Source organism: Talpa europaea (genome assembly GCF_964194135.1).
Source record: "Talpa europaea genome assembly, chromosome: 13".
Classification (NCBI taxonomy): domain Eukaryota; kingdom Metazoa; phylum Chordata; class Mammalia; order Eulipotyphla; family Talpidae; genus Talpa; species Talpa europaea.
The window spans coordinates 14,493,992-14,517,698 of NC_140080.1; the positions used below are offsets into that span (position 1 = coordinate 14,493,992).

General features: G+C 41.0%; 1 protein-coding gene across 5 annotated transcripts in view; it reads left to right on the forward strand.

The window, feature by feature from the left end:
* Positions 1 to 3,548: 3,548 nt before the first annotated feature.
* Positions 3,549 to 23,707, forward strand: part of COMMD10 (COMM domain containing 10) — a gene marked incomplete at both ends in the record, with an annotated part of 122,712 nt that continues 102,553 nt past the window's right edge. Inside the window, 4 exons of one of the 5 annotated variants that reach the window (XM_084252744.1) lie at positions 3,549 to 3,725; positions 5,458 to 5,548; positions 12,787 to 12,897; positions 14,274 to 14,429. In XM_084252744.1, coding sequence (XP_084108870.1) covers positions 3,685 to 3,725; positions 5,458 to 5,548; positions 12,787 to 12,897; positions 14,274 to 14,429 — 399 coding nt within the window. The remainder of the gene's footprint in view (positions 3,726 to 5,457; positions 5,549 to 12,786; positions 12,898 to 14,273; positions 14,430 to 23,707) is intronic. The other 4 variants (XM_084252741.1, XM_084252742.1, XM_084252740.1 and 1 more) reach the window with 4 other exon arrangements.

A 23,707-nucleotide genomic window follows, 5' to 3' on the forward strand; every position in this document is an offset into this window, starting at 1 on the left:
TTACCAGTAAAACATTTGGGCCTTATTTATAAGAAGGTCTTTTAATAATACATCATCTGCAAAATTTTTTTTATTTTCATATCAGTTTTGGAGAGTTCTATCTTTCTAGTAATTTTATCTAAATTATTGCCTAATATTTCCAATGTGTGAACATTAAGTTGTATGAAATAATATCACCATTTTAAATTTTAAAATATTTGCTCTCATTTCATTTTATTTTTAAAAAAGATTTATTTGTTTCTATAAGAACCGGGGTACAGGCCAGATGCATGGGAGGGTGAGAGGGTTCGCCAGAGACAGAGCAGGGAACAGAACAGGCAGACTGACAAAATACACTGCTGAAGGGAGCAGCGGGCGAGACAGGAGAGGTCTGCCACACCATGTGGGACCCTCGCTGGCCAGGCTGGGATGAACCAGCGCTGCAGAGGCTGCGGACAGCTTCACAGCACTGCGCTCAACTGCCTGCGCCAGCAGGGGAGGCCCTGCCCCCATTTTAATTACAAGTTAATAAAAGGAGACTATAAACAAGAACCCTCTCAAATTAGTCAGAGTTGGATTTTCTTGCTTCTCAACAAAACACCCTGGCTAACAGGGTATTGTCCAGAAAATGGAGAGAGGCTTGTATCCAGTAATTTGTTTCAGTGAACTTTCACAATAAAGTGTTCCCTCTCCTTCCTAGTATACCCCTAAGGCCTGGTCTAAGAGGTCTGAGCTTAGGCCCTATTGCCTCTTTTCAGGACTTCTTTACCCAGTATTAGCCAGTGTGTGCCCTGAAGATGAACTAGAGAGTTGTGGCTCTGTCCATAGTTTGAGTCAACTGATAGAGAACACTAACTACCTAGCTTTGGGGGTGTTGCTAAACAAGTCCCAGAGAGAAGTGAGAAAAACAAAAGGAGAAGAGAAAGAGGGAGGGAGAGAGGGATTTCAAGAGACAGGAACAGATCATTTTTTGAACACCTTCAGATTCCCAATCTATCTTTAAAATTTGTTTATAGGGCCTCCCTGGTGGCGCAAGGGGTTAAGACACAACCTATGAAGCTATCCACTGCCACTTCAGCATAAGTTCGATCCCCTGGCTGGCCAGGGAGCTACCCACATGGCACAGCAGACCTCTCCTGACTCACTGGCTGCTCCCCTCAGCAGTGTACTTCTGTCAATCTGCCTGTTCTGTTCCCCACTCTGTCTCTGGTGAATCCTCTCACTCCCCACACCTCTGATGTGTACCCCAGTTATTGTATGCATAAATGAATAAATCTTTAAAAAATTGTTTATAAAGCACTTGGCAGCTAGGAGCATTGAAATTATATCCTTTATATCATTTTTGCATGTATTCTTGAAAGATGAGGGTCTCTTGCACCTTGTGGTTCTTAGCCCACCTTTCCAAAAGCTAAGTAGAAAAGAAAAAATTTGCATGAATGTTTTTGCCTCCCTCTGCTGGCCATTCACATGTACTGTCAGTTTTATCCAGAGCAGAACTGAATACCCCCTCTTTTTCCCTCAGCTCTCCTCTCCTCCCATCCCCTCTCCCTTGAAGGTCCTCTACTGGCCAAGAAAATGTCTACCTGTCATGGCGTTGCACCCCACAACTTGTATGTAATAACAGTCATTTCCTATCTGGCATCTTTGCTTACTTCTTTTTAATGTAATCATGCCAATGTAATCTTCAACACAGTTTGCCTAAAAACGTTTAATGACTCCCTATTTTCTTTTTTTTTTAAAGACTTATTTATGCATATAAGAACTGGGGTGCAGGCCAGAGGTACAGAGGGTGGGAGTGAGAGGATTCACTAGAGACAGAGTGGGGAGCAGAACAGGCAGATCTATTGAAATATTCTGCTGAGGGGAGCAGCAGGAGAGGTCTGCTGTGCCATGTGGGTAGTTCCCTGGCCAGCCAGGGATCGAACTTGTGCTTCAGAGGCTGCAGATAGCTTCACAGGACTGTGCTTAACTCCTTGTGCAACCAGGGAGGACCCGAGTCCCTGTTTTCTACCAAATTAAGTACATATGCCACCATCCAGCACCCAAAACATCACGCCCCCCTGCCACAGAAAGCTTTCCTGGTCCTTGTTCAGATGGCTTATTATTGTTCTCACCTCTGAACCTCCTTAACTACACTATATATGCTTTTGTCTAAGGTACAACAAGGTATTTGTGAAACCCTCTGAGATCCTCAATGGCAGTCTCTGCAGTGCTGGCTTCCAAAGAGGTCACAACAAATACTTGTCCATCCGAACTCTGCAAACCGCAAGGGCAGAATTTTGGCCTTTTGTATCCTGTGTCTAGCACAGTGCCTGGCACATGGCAGGCACAGTGCTCTGGGGATGTGGCTTAAGGGAAGACCCAGAGCCCTGATTGATCACACAGTGTCCAGGCCAATGTTGTGGGCCGCACCTCACTTGTTGGGGGTCATGTGTGGGGCCCTGGGCTCAAACTCAGTGGTTTTGGATGGTGAAGAATTTCTTTGAGTTGACGTCAAGGAAGTTTGTCACTGACCTCTAGACTTAAACTATGAAACATGAATATTTGCGCTAGAAATAGTTTATTTATTTTTTAAAATAAATTTTATTTTTATATTCCCCATACAATTGCAATCCCCTTATTTTGACCCTAATCCCTCCTCTCCCTGCCCCCCACCCCCCATAAAGTGTCTCTGGTTCATAGTTTTTTGTTGATTTTGATTTTCACTTTCTTATAGTTATTCATTTTCCTGGTCCCTTATTTAAGTTTTCTAGATTCCTGCTATGAGTGAGACCATCCGGCATTTTTCTTTTTCTTTCTGGCTTATTTCGCTGAGCATGATCCCTTCCAGCGCCATCCATGTTGCTGCAAATGGCATGAGTTTATCTTTTTTTAATGCTGAGTAATATTCCATGGTGTATATGTACCACATCTTCTTGATCCAGTCATCTATTTTTGGGCATTTGGGTTGTTTCCAAAGCTTAGCTATTGTAAACAGTGCTGCTATAAACATAGGGGTGGAGGTGCTCTTTGGAGTTGATGTTTCTGTGTCCTTTGGGTAAATACCTAGGAGTGGAATTGCTGGATCATATGGAAGCTCTATGTTTAGTAGGTCTAGAAATCTCCACACAGCTCTCCATAGTGGTTGGACCAGTTTGCACTCCCACCAATAGTGCAGAAGAGTTCCTTTTTCTCCACAACCTCGCCAACATTTGTTGTTGCTAGTTTTTTTAATTTGTGCCATTCTCACTGGTGTGAGATGGTATCTCATGGTAGTTTTGATTTGCATAGAAATAGTTTTTTTTTAAAACAATTAAGAAATACGATAGAAAAAAAAAGTGCATGTATGGGTACACAGGCCTAAATGTATGTTTATACACGTACAACGTTCATAATACAGAACACAGATACACAGTCACATCCAGTTATGCGTACACATATATCATGAATGTGTGTATACATGAGTGGATACATGTACTGCCTTTTTTTTTTTGTTTTTTGCTTTTATATATATTTTTTAATTTTCTTTTTATTTATATTAACTCCCAAAGGGAGGCCGGGGGAAGCCACCGCCTCCTGCAGTTCCTGGATCACCCAGCAGGGGGACCCTCAGCAGTCCGGGCGGCTCTGCGCGGCTTGGCCCTTCCGGCTTCCCGTCCACCTCGGCCCCCATTGGCTGGGCCCAGATCAGCTGACCCGCAGCGACCCGGCGTGGGAGCTTCGAAGATGGCGGCGTCCGCAGCTCCGATTCTGCGGGAGAGCCCCAGGTAGCCGGCGGCTGCGCTTGCGGGAGCTGCCCCCAGGATGGCGCGGCCAGGGCGGGCGTAAAGTCGCCCCTGCCGTCCGTGGCCTTGGCGCCGAGGAGCGCGAGGCCGGGCGGGGCGGGCGCGGGCCTCCGAGGTCGGGAGAAGTGGGAGCCTAGCGGCCCAGGTCGCAGTGTGTGCCCGCAGGTTCCAGTGGGAGAGCGCGGATCGCCGCCGGCTCCACCTTCACGGTGGCTCACCTGCCTGGGGCCACAGGGCGCCTGGCAGCTGAGGTCGTCGCGACGGTGTGCGGCGTCTGTCACTGGCCCCCGAGTGTAGCATCACGGGAGCGCGGGCCTGCAGGGCGTGGTGTTGAATCACGTGCAAAGAGCTTCCGTTTCCGCTTTCAATTATGTTTTCAGAATTTTTGATTCTGATAAATGCTCCCATTGGTACTGGAAGGACTTTAATATCTCATAGGCGTTCATACCCCTTTTCAATCCTGATAGAATAGACCCCAGGCCAGGGCGTTTGGGGCTGGTAGGAGAGACCAGAATTTGGAGTCTGGCTTTACTTTAGTTTTAACTTTATTTTGCGTTGAACTAATTACTGTAAGTTAGGTCGACTGCCCTTAGTGGTGATGTAAAGTTCTTTTTTCAAATAAATTTATTTGAAAATGGCTCAGTTTAATGAAAAGTAACAGTGCAGGTGGTATTTGAATATGGAAAAAATGCTGAAGTATATAGTATAATTGAAGTTGGAAAACAATTTATTTGTGTCCAAATTGGGCAAGAATCTCCTTAAAGGTAGTTTTCATTTCATTTTTTTTAAGATTTGTTTTTATTTGTGCATACAAGAACTGGGGTGTAGGCCAGAAGTGTGGGGGAGTTGAGAGGATTCACCAGAGACAGATTGGGGAGCAGGACAGGTGGATCTACTGAAATACACTGCTGAGGGGAGCAGCAGGTGACACAGGAGAGGTCTGCTGTGCCATGTGGGTCAGTTCCCTGGCTGGGCATGGAACTTATGCCACAGTGACTGGCGATAGCTTAATAGCTCTGAAACTTAATCCCTTGCACCACCAGGGAGGCCCAGTTGTCATTTTAAAGTTTTGCTGTCTTCCTGGATTTCTTGAGTTCTGACAGCTAGTTCCTTTCCTCACACTAGTGTCCTGGTAACACTACATCAATAAATGATGTCCCATATGTTGTAGTGGAATGGCTGTTATCAGGTAATTTAAAATTGATCATTACAGGTGAGGCAGAGCTTTCAAACAACTCTATTTAGTAATCCTAAATGCTTTTGTATGTGTTGTTATTTTTTAGTCCATTATCTGCACTACAAATTTCTTTTCTTTGTTGGGTGGTTTTTTTTTTTTACCCCTGGTGTCATTGCCTTAGTTACCACTTCCCTCTTTCCACTCTTTTCAGAGTCCCTGTTTGGGTTAAGTGGATACTTATACACTCATTGCTAACTTACTGCTCATTCCCAGAGTGCAATCTTCCCCTGCTACTTTGCCTTCCCCACAGAAAGAGAACATTTTTCAAGTGGGCCTTTGAACAGGAATTATTTTGAAGGACATTGTTTTTTGTATGGCAGTCTTGTTTTTCTTTATTTCACTGCTCCTTACCTTGTAGCAATCAAAGTTGTTAAAATGAACACTTGTGTAGACAATCACAGTTATAAACAACTATTTATAGCAAGTACAGTTTCATTTGGAAAACTAATTTTAAAATTTGGCTTATGAATTTTTTAGCATGAAGAAAGCAGTGTCGCTGATAAATGAAATAGATATAGGAAGATTTCCAAGATTGCTCACCCGAATTCTTCAAAAACTTCACCTGAAGGTTTGTGGTTTTGCATTTCTATGTTTTGTAATACTTCCTTATAATTTCACTGAAACTGTATTTCTACTTGGAGAACTTTTTGTGAAGTCTAGTACTCTCCAGTGTATTCTTGGGAACACTAGGTCTCTGGAAAATTTGATAATGTCCCATGATCAAAAGTTTTGGAAACTCCGTCCTAATTAATTGTCTTTTACTATGGAATTTTTCAGAGTTTTTTTTTTTTTTTTTAATGCCAGTGTTTATTGGAAATATTTAAGCGTGAATATGGTGTGTAACATTTTCCAAAATGTGTTTGACCTTGAAACTGCTTTATCACTTATGTAATTTGGGACTAAAGTTCTATGAAACATACAATGGGAAAATCCATGGAAGATTGCATGATTTCATTTTTCTATTTTTTGCTGTCAGCCAATATTTAAGCTTGCATTTAACTTGTTCACTTTTATTTCAAGGGTGTGGTTATTTTGGACATATTGATGTTTAGTAAATCACTGCTTAGTCTCCAGTCTAAGTCCATTTATCAGTTTAAAAAATATTAATTCCCTCCAATACGTTTACAGAGCTCCTACTGACTGCTCTGTCTGTTGCCAGGAATTCATATTAAATGAAAACAGGGACTCACTTCCCCATTTCCGCCCCCCTAGTCAGGAGCCAGCTGCAAAAGCCCTCGGACGTGTCTTTCAAATCTAAATTCTCAGCCCTGATGGAGGTCCTCATTTTCTCTCTCTTTGTTCTACACTCACCTTCAGATTGGTATGTTTGCATACAGTATCCTTGTCTGTCACTTCTTCACAATGCTATTCCATTTCTCTCTCCAACTTACTTATCTTAAAAAAAAAGGTTGATCATGTCTTTAGTGTTCAGAATCATCAATTCCTTTTTTTTTTTGCCCCATGGAGAAAAGTTACATATTTTTAACATTGTGGTATAGTAATATATCTGCATTGCATATTATAATAGAGCATCTCACATATTATAATAATATAACATTTGGTACCACTGTTATGTGGCTATAAACTATGTTCTTCACACTTTGCAGCTGCTTTGTTCACACTAGACTGGGTGCTTTTTTACTAGAATATGTGAGGAAATTTTGATCTCTGCGTCTGCATATGCTCCTTCCTTTGCCAGCAGATGTCCTTCTTTCCTGCTTTAGTGAATAAACTGTTCATCCTTCAGGGAGTTCACCATTGCACTCCCATCACTCTCTCTCTTCTGTGCTTCTAAAACGCTTTGTTCATTCTCACCTCACTTTAGTGCTGTAGCAGTGTGTTTGTTTCATGGGTAGAGGGTCTTTGACCTTGAATACCTCGTTTTACTCATCTTTGTATTTCCTGTACTTAATATAGACATTTAATGTAACTCTTCTTGGAGTCAGTATTTTCCTTCCCTGGGGAACACAGACAAATGTAGATCCTCTAAATACCTGCCTGTAATGAATTGGTGATGTATATGGAGAGGCAGGAAGAAGAACAGCAGCAACACAGGCTACATTTACAGTCACATTGTTCCCTCTGTGAGTGGAGCTGTTTCAATGGCTCTGTATCATTAGCACATCTGATCTTTACAGTGGCTTTAGGAAGTGGATTCTATTGTCATCCATTTATCCATGAGGAAACTGAGATAGAGGTCAATGAGGTAGATTGCCCAAGGTCACTTGGTTCCAGAATCTACCCCTTTACACCATTACAGTAAGCCCCAGGAAAGAACACAAAATACTGGATATGTCATTCTAAAAGTGAATGACGCAGTCACTAAAGATGGAAGTTTTGCTTTGGTTTCTGGAGCTGTTTGCTGCCTTCTTAAACAGGTAAAACCAAATGCGACAAGAATCTTATACACATCTTTTAGTCTCCAGCTTGAGGGAGGATGGAATATTTGGAGGGGAGATTGAGATGTGTAGCTTTCCCTTTGTCTGCTCCGTCACCTCGGGAGGTGAGAGTAAGCTCGTGTCATCGTAGCGTAAGGAAGCCTTGCACAGAGGCATATGAACGCTGAACACATCACAAGTGGGGAGTAGAGGTGAGAAGTTGTGATTGTTGAGAGCTGAAGCATCTGAAGGCAGAAACTGCTGATATGTGTGTGAATACTTGTCTGTTGAGAGAGAAAGAGAAGGAGCAATTTATATCCTGAACCAATTCAGGAAAATCTCTTTTTGGAGGGATTCCTCTTGTGATAAGGGCTCCTCTATCAAATAAGGCTTGTACTTGCCATTGAGGATCTGCCCAGTTTCTCTTCTGCACTCTTGATCTGTCCTATGGCTTTTGCCTTGAGACAGGCAGAGCCTTTGGGACAGTGAAACCTGATGTAGGTGGATTAGTGAAGAAGTTTGGGGATGGGTTTGCTGTTCTAATTGTTACCGACTTGACAGTTTGATTTAACTAAGGTTTCCTGCCTCAGGGCAGAAGGTATCTGTTTTTCTCCAGACTGGTTCTTTGGAATACCTAGTAGGAAGAACCACGGGCAAACTAAGCTTTTGAAACGTGTGCCTGTCCAAACCTGGGTTTGCAAGTCCTCTGAACTGGCCATCTTCCTGGCCCATCCTGGCATATTGAGATATGTGGGGATGTTTTTTTGGTTGTTATAATGAGTGGAAGATGCTGTGGGTGCTTAATGCCCAGGTGCTTTAAAGGATTCGGATTGTGCACAGCAGTCCTGCTGGAGAATCATCCCATCCCGTGTGCTGACAGAGCGCACTTTGGGAACATTGGGAAGTCAGACTAGCTTCTGTAGCTGGGAACTTAGGCATAAATATTTATGGCTTCTGAGTTTTAAAAATAGCTGTCACTACTCATGCAATAAAGAGAACTCATATACTTCACGTCACAGAAGAGCCTTTTAGGCCCTCACAGAAAGCCTATTGATGGACCTATATAGTGTGTCTGGTTGGGAGGGGTTAACTGTCTGGATTCCTGGCCATGGCAGGCTGCAAATAGCAAAGTGAGGGTTTAAGGTGCTGCTATGATGAGGCATGTAGGCAGTTTCAAGAATTGATCATGGATGAAATAGGCATATTATGAAAATCAGACACAAGAAATATAAAAGCACAGAAATCTGAGTTTTTTTTTTTCCCCTGACCTGAAAAATCAACAGCATATCCGAGAAGTTCTTTAGGATACTGCAGGATATCACTCTGGTGCTCATAATTATGACCTGACTTGTCATAAGAAATTAAGCCAAATACTTTGTTAGCCAAATCTAGAATGGGTTCCATATAGTTTAGGAACGTTTCTTTCAGAAGTTTAAAGTGCATGCACATGTACGTGTGGGGGGGAGCGGTGAGTCAGCTTGAACTCTGGATCACAGAGTTCTCTCTAATTTATGTTCTGAGTTTTAAAACCATAATTGCATTAATAATTTCTTAGATTATGTATGTATATTTATATTTATATGCATTTATAGAAAACCTTTATAATTTTCTGACAGATGTGACCTGATATCAACTATATATGGACTTGAGATTAGTTCCCTATCATATATGTTAAAATGAGCTTTTCCTCCAAAGAAATAAAAACTTGGAAGAATGGATTTTTTTTTTAAAGATTTATTTATTCATGCATACAAGAAGCGGGGTATAGGCCAGATGTGCAGGAGGGTGAGAGGATTCACCAGAGACATAGCGGGGAACAGAACAGGCAGGTCTATTAAAATACACTGCGGAGGGGAGCAGCAGGTGAGACAGGAGAGGTCTGCCGCGCCATGTGGGATTCTCGCCAGCTGGATGAGATTGACCCCACGCTGCAGAGGCTGCGGACAGCTTCACAGTGCTGTGCTCAACCGCCTGCACCACCAGGGGAGGCCCCCAAGAATGGATCTTTTAATTTACTTTTTTAGTGCCCTTGAAGTTCAGCATGCTTAGAGTGTTTACATTAAAATTTTAATAACATTTTAAATTGCACATATAGTTTACAAATAAGTTTTTGTTCTAAAAAATTTAAGCAGTGTGGACATACTGAAGTGACCCCTGGGTTAACTCTTACCCTCCTCCCGCTTTAATCCTCTCCTGTGTTAGCTTTGTATTGCTGCATTCTGAATTGCCACAAAAAATAGCAGGGGGCCTCCCCGGTGGCGCAGCGGTTGAGCGCCGGGCTGCGAGGCTGCCCGCGGCCTTTGCAGCGCGGGTTCCATCCCCAGTTGCTCCCCGGCCACTGGAGGAGGGTCCCGCATGGCGCGCAGACCTCTCCTGCCGCCCGCTGCTCCCCTCAGCGGTGTACTTCGGTCCTTCTGCCTGCTCTGCTCCCCACTCTGGCTCTGGTGAGTTCTCTCACCCTCCCACGCTTCTGACTGTACCCAGTGCATGTATAAACAAAACAAACAAACAAACAAATAAATAAATAAAACATGCCTCTATAAAAAAAAAATAGCAGGTTGAAACTATAGTAAACATTAATTATCTCTCATAGTTCCTATAGATCAAGAATTCAGGAATGGCTGGGTTGGGTGGTTGTGCCTTGGGATTTCTTAAGAAGTTGCTGTCAGGTATTGCTTGGCTGCTATTATCTGTAGGCTGGCCTGGCGCTGGAGGATTTCTTTCCAAAGGAGTTAGCTGCTGGAGGATGTTGGTGGGAGACCTCCAGGACTGCTACAGCAAGGGAGCCAGGAGAGGGAGGTGCTGTCCCTTGTGTGACCCAGACTTGGGTATCACATAGCTCCACTCTCATTGTGTTCTGTTTGGTAGAAGTAAGCTGTCAAGTCTGGCTCACACTCAAGGGAAGGGAAATCGGCTTCATCTTTTGAAGGGAGGAGTTTTAAAAAATTGGCAGGTATAATAAAGCCCTCACACTTCCCAAGAGGTAGCCTTTGTTGTTAATTGGGTTTTTATCTTTCCAGAACTTTTCTCATGCACTAATAAATGCAGATGTGCACAGAAGTGCACACACATGCATGCACAGGCAGTTGAGTCTGTGGGTGATGTGTTATTGTGTAAGTGGCATCATACTGTATACATCTCTTTTTGTGTGAATCATCTTTTCCCTTAACACTTTATCTGAGATCTTTCCATGTTAATCTGAATAGCATGATCTTATTCTTCGTATGTGGTGTTTGCCCATTTTGCCTGTGTATGTATTTATGACATATATAGAAAAAAACATCCACTTTCCACTTTAAAACTTACATTTCTTGGACATTTCATCTCTAATTATGTAAGTCTGGGACTTAATTTCCTCCCAGTTGAGAGGATAAAAAAATAGTATATCTTCTGTACTTTTTTCTCAGTTTTCAGATCTTGTACTTTGCTTTTGGTAGATAGAAAAAAATTGAACTGCTGCTCCCCCAAAAGAGGGACTTCCATTTAATGTTTCTCAGCTTCATAATTGGAGCAAGATGTTGAATATATGTCTGTACCTTTGTTTTATAGCTGTGTTCTCCATTTGCTGTTCGGCTGACAGATTTTAAGGTCTTCCTTATTTTAAAGGTGCATGATGATGTACCAGTGGATGGGGGGAGGTGAATGTCCCCTTGTCTGCGTCACTTTATTAATATCATGTCCTCAAAGATCCTGAGAGCATCCCTTTTGTTGCACTATCTTTGTACATGTTGGGAGCACTAAATTTAATTTTTTACATTCCAGTTACTTTTTTTTAAATTTTGTCAAAACGGCTTATTTGGTGTATAAGGAAGGTGTAAAAGGTAAAGGTGTAAGGTGTAAAAGGAACCAGATTGACCGACTTGGAAATTAAATTATAAATAAATGTTCATTGGATTTGATGCAATGTGTGGTTGAAGGGGAAAGATTTAGGTGATCTGAAGAGAAATCAGATATATAGAATCATGTGGTTTAGTGATTATATAGAGATAATGCTATTTTATTCCTTGCACTGATAAAACCTGGTACTATAGCTCATTAGTTCAAGAAGATGTATCCTAATCACAAATTTGGGACTTTCAAATCCAGCATTGCTCTTGAGGTGAGCGAGTGACATTTTGGCTGAATTGGGTTCCTGCTTTTGTCAGGCACAGAACATGTAATAGGTGAGCGAGTGACATTTTGGCTGAATTGGGTTCCTTCTTTTGTCAGGCACAGAACATGTAATAGGTACAAGGCATTTTGGTAACTAGCTTTCAGAAACCAAAAGTACGTCTGCTTAGATTTTTTTTTTTTTAATAGAGGCATGTTTATTTATTTATTTATTTGTTTGTTTGTTTGTTTTTGTTTATACATGCACTGGGTACAGTCAGAAGCGCGGGAGGGTGAGAGGATTCACCAGAGCCAGAGCAGGGAGCAGAGCAGGCAGAAGGACCGAAGTACACTGCTGAGGGGAGCAGTGGACGGCAGGAGAGGTCTGCGCGCCATGTGGGACCCTCCTCCGGTGGCCGGGGAGCAGCCGGGGATCGAACCGGTGCTGCAGAGGCTGCAGGCAGCTTCGCAACCCCCCGCTCAACCGCTGGGCCACCGGGGAGGCCCTGCTTAGAGTTTTGTGCTGCTTCAGCAGAGCAGTTGAAAATCACCCCTAGATGCCAAGAAGAGACTTATGGAACTTCTGAGTCTTCTCCATATTGCTGTTAGAGAGAGGCTGCTGCGGGGAAAGTTATTTTTAGTATTTACGGTTATTTTAAAACTGTTCTAAAGTTGTGCATGTTTCATATTTGATAAATCAGTATCTTTAGCTCAAGAAGATTATTTTGGAAATGAAAGAAAGGAGACCAACCAGAGATTACAGTTAGATGGCTGTCTTCCGTATATTGCTTGTAAAAGTATATATGTTATGGAAAATATTGAAATTCTAGAAAAGTTATAATTTCCTGCTCTTGATATTATAAATTATACTGTGTTGTATGTTCTTAAAGTAAACCCTACCTTTGCAGAACTTTTCCAAATAGAAATTTGGTAATTATTTGATTTTAAGTCTTTCTGATTTGTCTATTTTATGCCTGACTTCATGAACTGTGTGTCTATGGAGCATATAGTAGATACCCAGTAGCTATTTTTGACTTGTGAAGATGGAAATTACTATTAATTAACATTTAGAGTTTTACCTTCTAATTTGTTCTAAATGTTCTTTTGTTATATTATTTGCTGTTATTTTCCACCTCCTGGAAATCGTGGAATTTAAAATACTGTTCTTTAAAGATGAACTTTCTTTGGCAAATTCCAAAAGAACTGTATTATGGTTATGAGGTATTGAAATTTACAAATGCATCAGCTTCTTTCTTTCAAGTTCTCATTCATATGTGAATGAATGGGTCTTCTGCTAGCTGAGTTTTGAATACCTGAATGTGGGCTTTATGTTTTATAGACTGAGAACAGTTTCAGTGATGAAGAGGAAGAAAAACTTCAAGCTGCATTTTCTCTAGAGAAACAAGATCTTCACCTAGTTCTTGAGACAATATCGTTCATTTTAGAACAGGTATTTTTATTAACCCAAATTTTGTAACCATGGTTTGTTGACTACATGTTTGTATTGCTATTGTGTCTATAACTTTCTGTGCTCTAAAAAAACGTGTGCAGGTGGAAGCTGTGAATATATTTTAATCAAGAAGTTAATGTAGTTAAAAAAATATTTGAATAGATGATTTTCCCCCATATTGTTATATTCCACAAAGCAGTCTTCATATCGAGTTGCCTGCCAAAGTACTTGACAGTAGAAATCAGGCCTTCATTAACTTGAGACAGAAAAGATTTTAATTTGTTGTTTGGTATAATAAGTTGGAAAAATGAGCACATTTTATTTAAGTGATTTGGGAGAAATTGTTTCACCAGGATGATAAATGAAACATTTAGGAAAGAAATAGTTGTCTGAGGAGCTTTTGTCATACTATTTCTTCCCACTCAGCTTCCCCCTACATCCCTTTTTTCCATCTAAATTGTATTCATTATTTAAATTCCCATTCAAGTAATATCTCCTCTCTCTGCAGCCCTGACCTCTCACACATACAGTCTTCCCCTTATTTGAATTCCCTTTCTCCTTGGCTCATCATAGTAGAGACCTTGTTAGTCTTATTTCATATGTGTCACTTATGTCTCCTTCACTGGATTCTGAATTTTTGGGGGTCAGGGGCATATTTTTGCGTATTTTGTGGAAACCTAACACATAGCTGGGTTTAACATAGATTTTCAAGAAATTCCTCTTTGTTATAATGTGATGCTTGTGAAATAAAAGTTTCAGTAGTACTGTAGCTTCCTGAACATTCTTGTGAGCAGACATGTCTGGGAGAACAAGCTGCTAGGCATTGCAGCACACAGCCTTAGACAGGCTGCACATCATAAAGATGACTCACCCTTGGTGGGTGATCAAATAGGACAGAGCAGCATTGGGCTAATGGGGAAGTTGTAACAGAATAATGCAAGAAATAGAACAGATACCAATGTCACAGATTTTTTACGATTTTTTATATCACCTAGGAATTTGGTAGAGGAAGTTAGTTTTGAGAAAATTGTTCTTGAAAAAAGGTTGTTCCTTAGGCAAGAAAGTCATTATACATTTCTTTAAAATGCTTAATTGAAGCAATTAGGGTATCAATGTATGTAGCTAAAGAAAAGACCTGTTTCAGTGAAGTGGAGTTAGGACTACTTAAACCATAGGGCGAAAAGGTTAGTCTGAATAATTTATGTCATTTAGTCTTGAATCTTCCAGCCATTGGCTGTATATGTTGTTTTTTGTAAAACAAACATTTGTGCTATAGAAGTCTGAATATTCTTTCGCTTTCCATCATCTGCAAATATAGTTTTATCTTTGATTTTCATCTGAGGTCTTTGTATGACTATCAGATTTTCCTCCCACAGGCCGTGTATCACAACATGAAGCCAGCAGCTCTGCAGCAGCAGTTAGAAAACATACACCTCAGAGCAGACAGAGCAGACGCGTTCGTCCACGCTTGGTCTTCTATGGGTCAAGAGACTGTCGAAAAGTTCAGGCAGAGGGTTCTCGCTCCCCACAAGGTATGGGATATACCACCCAGACATCGTTTTCAATAATGTATGCGATAGATCATTATACTCAAAGGGTTTTTGCAGAGAGGTAGAGTCAGGTAAGAGAAAGACTATATGCATTATTCCTATAAAGTTATTTCCATGTATTATTATGGAACTTAACCCTTTGCACTCTGAACCATTCTGGACATTGGCTACCAATGTCCCCTGAGAGGGGACAGCGGAGTGCAAAGGGTTAATTGTAATTGCTAGTTTAAAATCATGCCTCTTCGGGCCTCCCCTGGTGGCGCAGCGGTTGAGCGCTGGGCTGCAAAGCTGCCCGCAGCCTCTGTAGCGCCGGTTCGATCCCCAGCTGCCGGTGAGGGTCCCACATGGCACGCAGACCTCTCCTGTCTCTCCCGCTGCTCCCCTCAGCAGTATATTTTGTCAGTCTGCCTGTTCTGTTCCCCAGTCTGGCTCTGGTGAATTCTCTCACCCTCCTGTGCTTCTGACTGTACCCAATGTTTGTATAAATAAATAAATCAATCTTTAAAAATAAATAAAATCATGCCTCTTCAATTTAAGAAAAGAAATGAAACTTTTTTCTGAGTCCTAAGGCAGAGTTGGTTGTTCTTTTAACAGTCTTCCTTTGTGGAGACCATACTATTATTTTTACTGATAATAAAATAATTTGTTTTGTGTCTGTAATAATGACTAGTACAATGCCTTGCATATAAAAGGTACTCAGTATTTGTTTAGCATGAAAGAGTTAACAAAATAAATACTTTGGGAAAAATATAAACATTGTCACAAAACCCTTTAGTAACCTTTAGTCACTCCTAATGGAGGTTAAGATCATACAGATTTTCCCTTTTTTTTCTAATGAATATGTTATAATACATAATTTCTTTTCAGGTCTTCAGCGAAGTTTGTAATCTTTCTTGTCTAATGCTTTTAGATGTTGTGTTTGATTGGCTACTGGTTTCATTTTTTTTTAAGATTTATGTATTTATTTATGCATGTAAGAGCTAGGGTACAGGCCAGAGGTGTGGGGGTGGGGGGTGAGAGGATTCACCAGAGACAGAGTGGGGAACAGAACAGGCAGATGGACCGAAGTACACTGCTGAGGGGAGCAGCGGACAAGTCAGGAGAGGTCTGCTGCGCCATGTGGGTTGCTCCCTGGCTGGCTGGGAATCGAACTTGTGCTGCAGTAGCTGCGGATTGATTCATAGGTTGCGTCTCAACCCTTGTGCTACCAGGGAGGCCCTGGCTAATGGTTCTTAAGAATCTTTCCATGTATGTTCCTGAGTGATACTGGTCTGTAGTTTTCTTATGATGCCTTGGGTAGCCTGAGGGTAATACAGACCTCAGAAAATGAATCGCAGCGTGTTTCCCCTTGGTATTATTCTGCAGTTCCATCAATAGCATTAGAGAGTTCCAGGCTTTGTAAAATCTTGTCAGCACTTCACATTGTCAGTTGTTCCTAATAAAGCCATTCTGCCAGGTTTGTAACCGCACTTTGTGCACGGGCGGGTGAGCGGATTCACTAGAGACAGACTGGGGAGCAGAACAGGCAGATTTACTGAAATACACTGCTAAGGGGAGCAGCAGGTGAGACAGGAGAGGTCTGTTGCACCATGTGGGTATCTCCCTGGCTGGCTGGGAATCGAACCTGCGCTGCAGAGGCTGCGGACAGCTTCACAGCGTGGTGCTCAACCCACTGTACCACTGGGGAGGCCTGGTCAAAGTATTTTGTTGTGATCATATCCCGCTATGACTCAAATTTGTGTAATGTGTTTTATCTTTGAAAAGGAAAAAAATAAATATTTAGAAAGTGTAACTTTACCATGTTAATCCAAGTGGTTCAAGATGAAGCTGAGAGAGGAATCAGATCTCGTGTGTAAACCTGTTGCCTTTATTCTCATGCTCCTGCTGGCAGCTGTAGCACTTTCTATAATACTTTTGTCTGATAACTACTTAGGATATGGAGGTTAAAATAGCCATGCATAAAAATAGATATTGTCACTTAAATTGTGACAAGAATATGTGGCAGTGACTTAGATAATGAAAGAAAGGTGTGTTTACAATGACTTGTTTTATGGTAATGTAGGGGCTGGCTCACATGAACTGTGAGTGGTGCTTGCAGTGCAACCTCTGCCAGTGAGCATTCCAAATTCAGAGTCAACTTTAATTACACAATACAGTCAACTTTAATTACACAATTAAAAAAGCAAAAGGTGCTTATTTTTAATTCAGCTTATTTTTGTTTTCTATTTTTATTTATTTTTTTATTTTAAAAAGATTATTTATTTTTAAAAGATTTATTCATTTATTTATTTATACAAGCACTGGGTACAGTCAGAAGCGCGGGAGGGTGAGAGAATTCACCAGAGCCAGAGGAGAGAGCAGAGCAGTCAGAGTGACAAAGTACACTGCTGAGGGGAGCAGCGGGAGGCAGGAGAGGTCTGCTCACGATGTGGGACCCTCACCGGCAGCCGGGGATTGAACCGGCGCTGCAGAGGCTGCGGGCAGCTTCCCAGTCCAGCGCTCAACCGCTGGGCCACCGTGGAGGCCCTGTTTTCTATTTTTAGACCCGATAAGTAAGAGGTTGACAGTTGATCTTAATGATAGCTTTTTCAGGAAATGACTGAGGCATTTTAAAATTTTATCCCATCTCACTTTTAAAAAAACTTACACTTAACCTCTTTGGAGACTTGAAACTGAAATGTCACCGCTACTTAACTTCAATTTGTATTCTTCCCTCTTTTATCACTATTGACTGTGTCAGCAGTGTTCTTCTGACAGGATTTTTTGCTTAATTTTTGTTATAATGCCTGTGTAAAGAGGGTGTTTATTAAGTTATGAATCCCCTTTCAGACAGAACCTGAGTACTATAATTTTACTCCTTAAAATCTATTTCGAGTTCCTTAACATGTTTTTTTAAAGAAGTGTTTATTTTGGTAAGATTTCTTTATTTATGCATACAAGAACTGGGGTATAAACCAGAGATGGGGGTGGCGGGGTAAGAGGATTCACCAGAGACAGAGCGGGGAACAAAACAGGCAGACTGATGAAATACACTGCTGAGGGGAGCAGTGGGCGAGTCAGGAGAGGTCTGCTGCACCATGTGGGTATCTCTCTGGCTGGGAATCAAACTCGTGCTGCAGTGGCTGCAGACAGCTTTATAGTGCTGTGTCTCAACCCTTGCGCCACTAGACAGGCCCCTAAAAAGTTTTTAATAAATTCACTTTTCAGTTGAGGAAACATTAGCACCTCCCCCTTTCCCCCCAGTTATCACCACCATGCATATGTTTATACTATATTAAATATAAGAACTTACATACCAAATATTATTGGCATATATATCTTTTTTCTGAGACATTATGGAGAAGAATTAAGTTCTTCTTTATATAATATTTTTCTAAACTGTCTGTGACATTCATCTCTTACCGTCCTCCACCTGCCTGCTTTGGAGACTGTTTAGCTCCAGAACCCTTCTCTGGATGTTCAGATGTTTGGCTTTTTTTTTTTTTTTTTTTTTTTTTTTTTTAGCTTTTTATTCAGATGTCAGATCTATTGGTTCCTCTTATGATCATCATAGTTAAACTGTCCCCACTTCTGTGGTACTTTTTTTTTTTTTTAAAGATTTATTTATTCATTTACACAAGAACCAGGGTACAGTCCAGATGCGTGGGAGGATGAGAGGATTCACCAGAGACAGAGCAGGGAACAGAACAGGCAGACTGACGAAATACACTGCTGAGGGGAGCAGCGGGCGAGACAGGAGAGGTCTGCCGTGCCATATGGGACCCTTGCTGGCTGGCTGGGATGGAACTGGCACTGCAGAGGCTGCGGACAGCTTCACGGCGCGGCGCTCAACCGCCTGCCCCGCCAGAGAAGGCCCACTTCTGTGGTACTTTCTGACTTCATTGTCCCCCATAATATTTATTCTTATTTGTCCATTCTGTATTGCAGATGTGCATTGATTTTCTTGTCTTTATTACTAAACTGTAAGCTCTGCAAAGCTAGGAATTTTTGTCTTTTTTGTTCACTTACTGTCTCTTCACTGCTTTAAATGGCCCTTAGTAGATAGTGATTTCTCAGTATATAGTTGTTGAATGAGTAAATGCACCTATCCCTGCTTTACAGATTATGCTATTTTGATGTTGTTGAGTCTATTAGGTTTTCTTACAAAGATGGGTATTTGTATTGATTGGCAGAGAAAAGAGCAGTAAAGTCAGGAGGGTGTGGATTACATTTTGTATTTCCTAGTGTGCTTTTGTATTTTCATCTGGTTGTCTTTAAGTCGTGGTGTGTTTATTTCATGACTCTTGAGTTTTGCTACAATACTACATTCAGTCATTTGCTTTTTTTCACCTTTAAAAGTGGGGATATAGAAAGACTTGCTTAAACTTGAAATGGAAATTCCCTAGGAAAAAATAGATGATGTCATTAGCTGTTGATGCAGCGATCAATTTAAAGAATTTTAGATCTAAGGGACCCTTAATCAGCCTTACTAGAAATAGAAATATGTTCTCTGCTTTATAAACAATTGGCTAAAACCAGAGCCATTAACAAATTAAATAAAGATTTTGCTAATGCCAAAGATGTGTGCTGTTAGAGAAATGGCTTCTTATGTCATAGTTTCAAAGATGTTCTCTTGCTAAATAGAGCTGATGTGCTTTTTTCGAGCGTTGCCAATTGTGAGAGCATTAGTTGAATGACATTACAGTGTCCTTAAACTTGTATTGTTATCTTCATACATCCTTGACAAGGGGGTGGTGGTAAACAGTTTGAAGGGTGATTCACTGATACTTCCCCTCAATACCTTGCAGTTTAGATATGAAGCCATAATTAGTTATTTGTGCTGAGTCAAGGAGATCGTTAAGTTCCATGCCACCCTAGCAGTAAGAGGAGGTTGACTTTCCTGTATCTAAACTTGAGGGTATAGGTTAGGGCATCTTCCTAAGTTGTGGTGTTTGTAATTAAACATTTGTACCTCTTGTTCAGATTAGATATAGGGCAGCATTGTTCCAGTCCTTTTTGGATCTCTGATGTCCCCTGGGGACTGCCTAGTGGGGCCTGTGCGGTATGAGTTGTGCAGAGTGCCGTGGAGGTAGGCTGCCTCCTGGCTGCAGGATAGCTCCTGTATTAACTTTAAGATTTTTATCTGTCTGCATGTATTCAATCTAATAGATTCACATCTGTGTAATACGGATACCCTAAAGCATAATAGTCATTTCTGAGGACCTCACATTGTCTTTGCATACTTAGCCTTGTCAGATACGTTTATTTCTCCAGGAGGCAAGTAGGAGAGTTGCCTGGGCCTGGACCCTTGTAGCCTAATGTTGCCAGTGACAAGCAGAGGATGGGCAGATTGAAGATGCTGTAGCATTGCATCTCTACATTCTTCTGTTATAGCTTTTTGCAGATTGAAACTTTTTAGAAATAATGTTACTGAATTATACTTCACGTAGTTTAACAACTGTATTCTTTTAAATTGTGTAGTTCCATGATTTTGATAGATGTATACCCATGAGATTATTACCGTAGTCAAGATCCAGAGCATTTTCATTACACTCAGATCTTTTCTCATGCCCCTTTGCTGTCTCTTCACCCCTCCTCCCTGAAACCTGACCCAGGGAAACCACTGATCTGCTTTCTGTCTCTATACATTACATTTTCTAGGATTTTATATAAATGCAATCATACAGGTGTATTTGTTTTCTGTCTGCCTTCTTCCACTGAGGATGATTTTGAACTTAATCCATGTTGTGGCATGCACTGGTAGTTGCTTTATTGCAGGGTGGCATTCTCTCATATGGCTTGTCCCTTCACCTGTTGCTTGTTGATAGGTGTTTGGGCCTTCTCCATTTCTTGGCCACTTTGAATAAGTCCATTAACATTCATGTACATGTTTTTGTTGGACCTATATTTTCACTTTTCTTGGGGGAGTACTTAGAGGTGGATTGATTAGGTTGTAGGATAATATATTAATTTGAAGAGAAACTGCCAGTTTTCCAAAGTGCTTAGCCATTCCAAAAGCAGCAATTTATTTTGGCTAACATTTGGTACTTTCAGTCTGTTAAATTTCAGCCACCTGATTAATAATGTAAGGATATTAAACATAAGCATGTTCAACATCATTTTCTGTGTTTATTTGGTTGCTGTTACTTAATAATAAGTCTTGAATTTAGGTAGTTTGGCTCCTTGTTTAAACTTAAAAAAAAAATCACGTTGACTCTTTTAGGGTCAAGTTTATTTCCATTTCCATTTTAGAATCAGCTCATCAGTGAATGGTTCCCTACACTCTTTCTATTAAGTTACTTGGTGACTTAACCACTACTTAAAATTTTACTCTATTTGTCAATTTATTCTAAGTTCCAAGCAAGTTGATTTTTTAGAGTGTAGCTGCATAAATTGGGTACTGTGAACTTAAAAATGAGAACTAATATCTGGAATCTCCAGGAGAGCTTCTAATTGACAAATGGTTGAAATTTTGCCGATATGATCAATGAACCTATTTGGGCTGATCACAAGTACGTTCTTCATATTCTATAGCATTTTCTTTCCAAAGGCAAAAAGTGAACTATTGAGGTATAGTCATCTGTGCTCTTATTGTGGACAGGTATGCGGATGTTGCCAATGAATTGTACTCCTAAATTGGTGGTGTCATCTTGTTTCCTTTGGGAAAACTCTGTACATATATTGCCTTAGGAAATAAATCTCCATATAGTATAGTAGAAATGATGGAAACTTGGCGTGACAGACTTCTCCTGCCATGCCTGCTGCACCCTTCAGCAGTGTATTTTGTCACTCTGCCTGTTCTGTTTCCCACTCTGGCTCGGTGAATTCTCTCACCCTCCCGTGCCTCTGACTGTACCCAGTGCTTGTATAAATAAATAAATAAATAAATAATTTTTTTTTAAATTATTATTTTTTTTTTGAAGATTTATTTATTTATTTATTTATTTATACAAGCACTGGGTATAGTCAGAAGCGCGGGAGGGTGAGAGAACTCACCAGAGTCAGAGCAGGGAGCAGAACAGGCAGAAGGACAGAAGCACACCGCTGAGGGGAGCAGCGGGCGGCAGGAGAGGTCTGCGCGCCATGTGGGACCCTCCTCCGGTGGCTGGGGAGCAGCCGGGGATCGAACCGGCACCGCAGAGGCTGCGGGCAGCATAGCAACCCAGCGCTCAACCGCTGCGCCACCGGGGAGGCCCAATTTTTTTTTTTTTAAAAAAGAAATGAGGGAAACTTGTCTATCTTAAAGAAAAATAAAATTATTCTGAATCCACTTAAATGCAGGTTTAATTGTATACATATACATATACACATGCCATTTTTGAAGGATCTTCTGTCATTGAATTTCCCAGCAGATAATGTTTTCTGATGATACAGGTTTATAATGAGAAACATTTCAAGAGGCTAACCTAACGCAGGTTACATCAAATTGAAAAATGTCTTTCACTGTGTGACAGATTTAGAAAAGTTTGTATATCATGCTTCATTCTGTATGTGTAATTTTAGAATACAGAGAATATGCAAAAGCCATCTAGAATTATAGAACCTTGTGGAGGAATAGGTTTGTTTTAAATACCAAAATCAGATACTGAAGAATGAGATGTAAATATGAATGTGCAAATTTTCCATAGTTATTCATATTTCTCTTCTCTTCTTCATGCCTCTTCCCTTTAAAAAAAAAAAATCAGGGCCTCCCCTGGTGGTGCAGCGGTTGAGCACTGGGCTGCAAAGCCCGCTACTCCCCTCAGCAGTGTACTTTATCAGTCTGCCTGTTCTGTTTCCCGCTCTGGCTTTGGTGAATTCTCTCACCCTCCTGCACTTCTGACTGTACCCAATGCTTATATAAATAAATAAATAAATCTTTAAAAAAAAATCAGGGCCTCCCCTGGTGGTGCAGCGGTTGAATGCTGGGCTGTAAAGCTGCCTGCCGCCTCTGCAGCGCCGGTTCTATCCCCGGCCACCGGCGAGGGTCCCACATGGTGCGTAGACCTCTCCTGCCGTCCACTGCTCCCCTCAGCAGTGTATTTCGTCAGTCTGCCTGTTCTGTTCCCTGCTCTGGCTCTGGTGAATTCTCTCACCCTCCCCCGCTTCTGACTATACCCAGTGCTTTTATAAATAAACAAATAAATTTAAAAAAATCAGTCTCGAGGCAATTGTAGATTTGCATACAATTGTGAAATAACACAGGGAGATCCCAGGTATCTTTTACTCAGTTTCCCCCAATGGTAACATCTTGAATTTTTTATTTCAGATTTAGTCTCCTTTTAGGAGATTTAATCTCCTTTTTTAGAAATTTGATCTCTAGTTTTCTTCCTTCATGATTCAGTTTTGATCGGTTGTATGTTCTAAGAATTTACCCATTTGTTGTAGTTTGTCTAATTTGTTGGTGTGTAGTTATAGTATGCTCTTATTATCCTGTGTATTTCTGTGATATCTGTTGTAATGTTTCCTTTTTTGTTTCTTTTTTTCTTTTTTTAAAGTTTATTTATGCATACAAGAACTGGAATACAGGCCAGAGGTGTGTGGGGGGGGTGAGAGGATTCACCAGAGACAGCGTGGGGAACAGAACAGGCAGATTGTCTGAAATACACTGCTGAGGGGAGCAGCGGGTGAGACAGGAGAGGTCTGCTGTGCCATATGGGTAGCTCCCTGGCTGGGGATTGAACTCGTGCTGCAGCAGCTGCAGATTGCTTCATAGTCGGTGCTTAACCCCTTGCGTCACCAGGGAGGCCCTAGTTTTGGTATATTTCATTTACATTTTTGTTTTCTCATGGTATTTTTTTTTTTTTTTAATTTCTTCTTTGGTTCATTGGTTTTCAGCATTGCATTATGTTTTCATTCTCCACACATTACAAAAGCAACCCTGAGAAAGGAGAGAGGAGGTTTATATATTACCTGACTGTGAACTTTACTGTAAAACAACAGTATTAAAAGCAATTTGGTATTGGCACAAAAGAAGATACATGGATCAATGAAATAGAATCGAAAGGCCAGAAATAAAACCATATACATATACACACTAGCACCTAATGAGCATAAAATGGGGAAAAGACAGTCTTTGTAATAAATGGTGCAAGGAAAATTGGAAAGCTACATGTAAAAGAATGAAGATAGATTACTTTGCTAGTACCACACACAAAAATCTCTGAATGAATTAAAGATTTAGATATATGACCCGCAATACTCAAATACATAGAAGAAAACATAGGCGATATATTCCATGATGTTAACAACAAAGATAGTTTTGGTCACTGAACTCCTGTAGCAAGATAATTAGGAGTAAA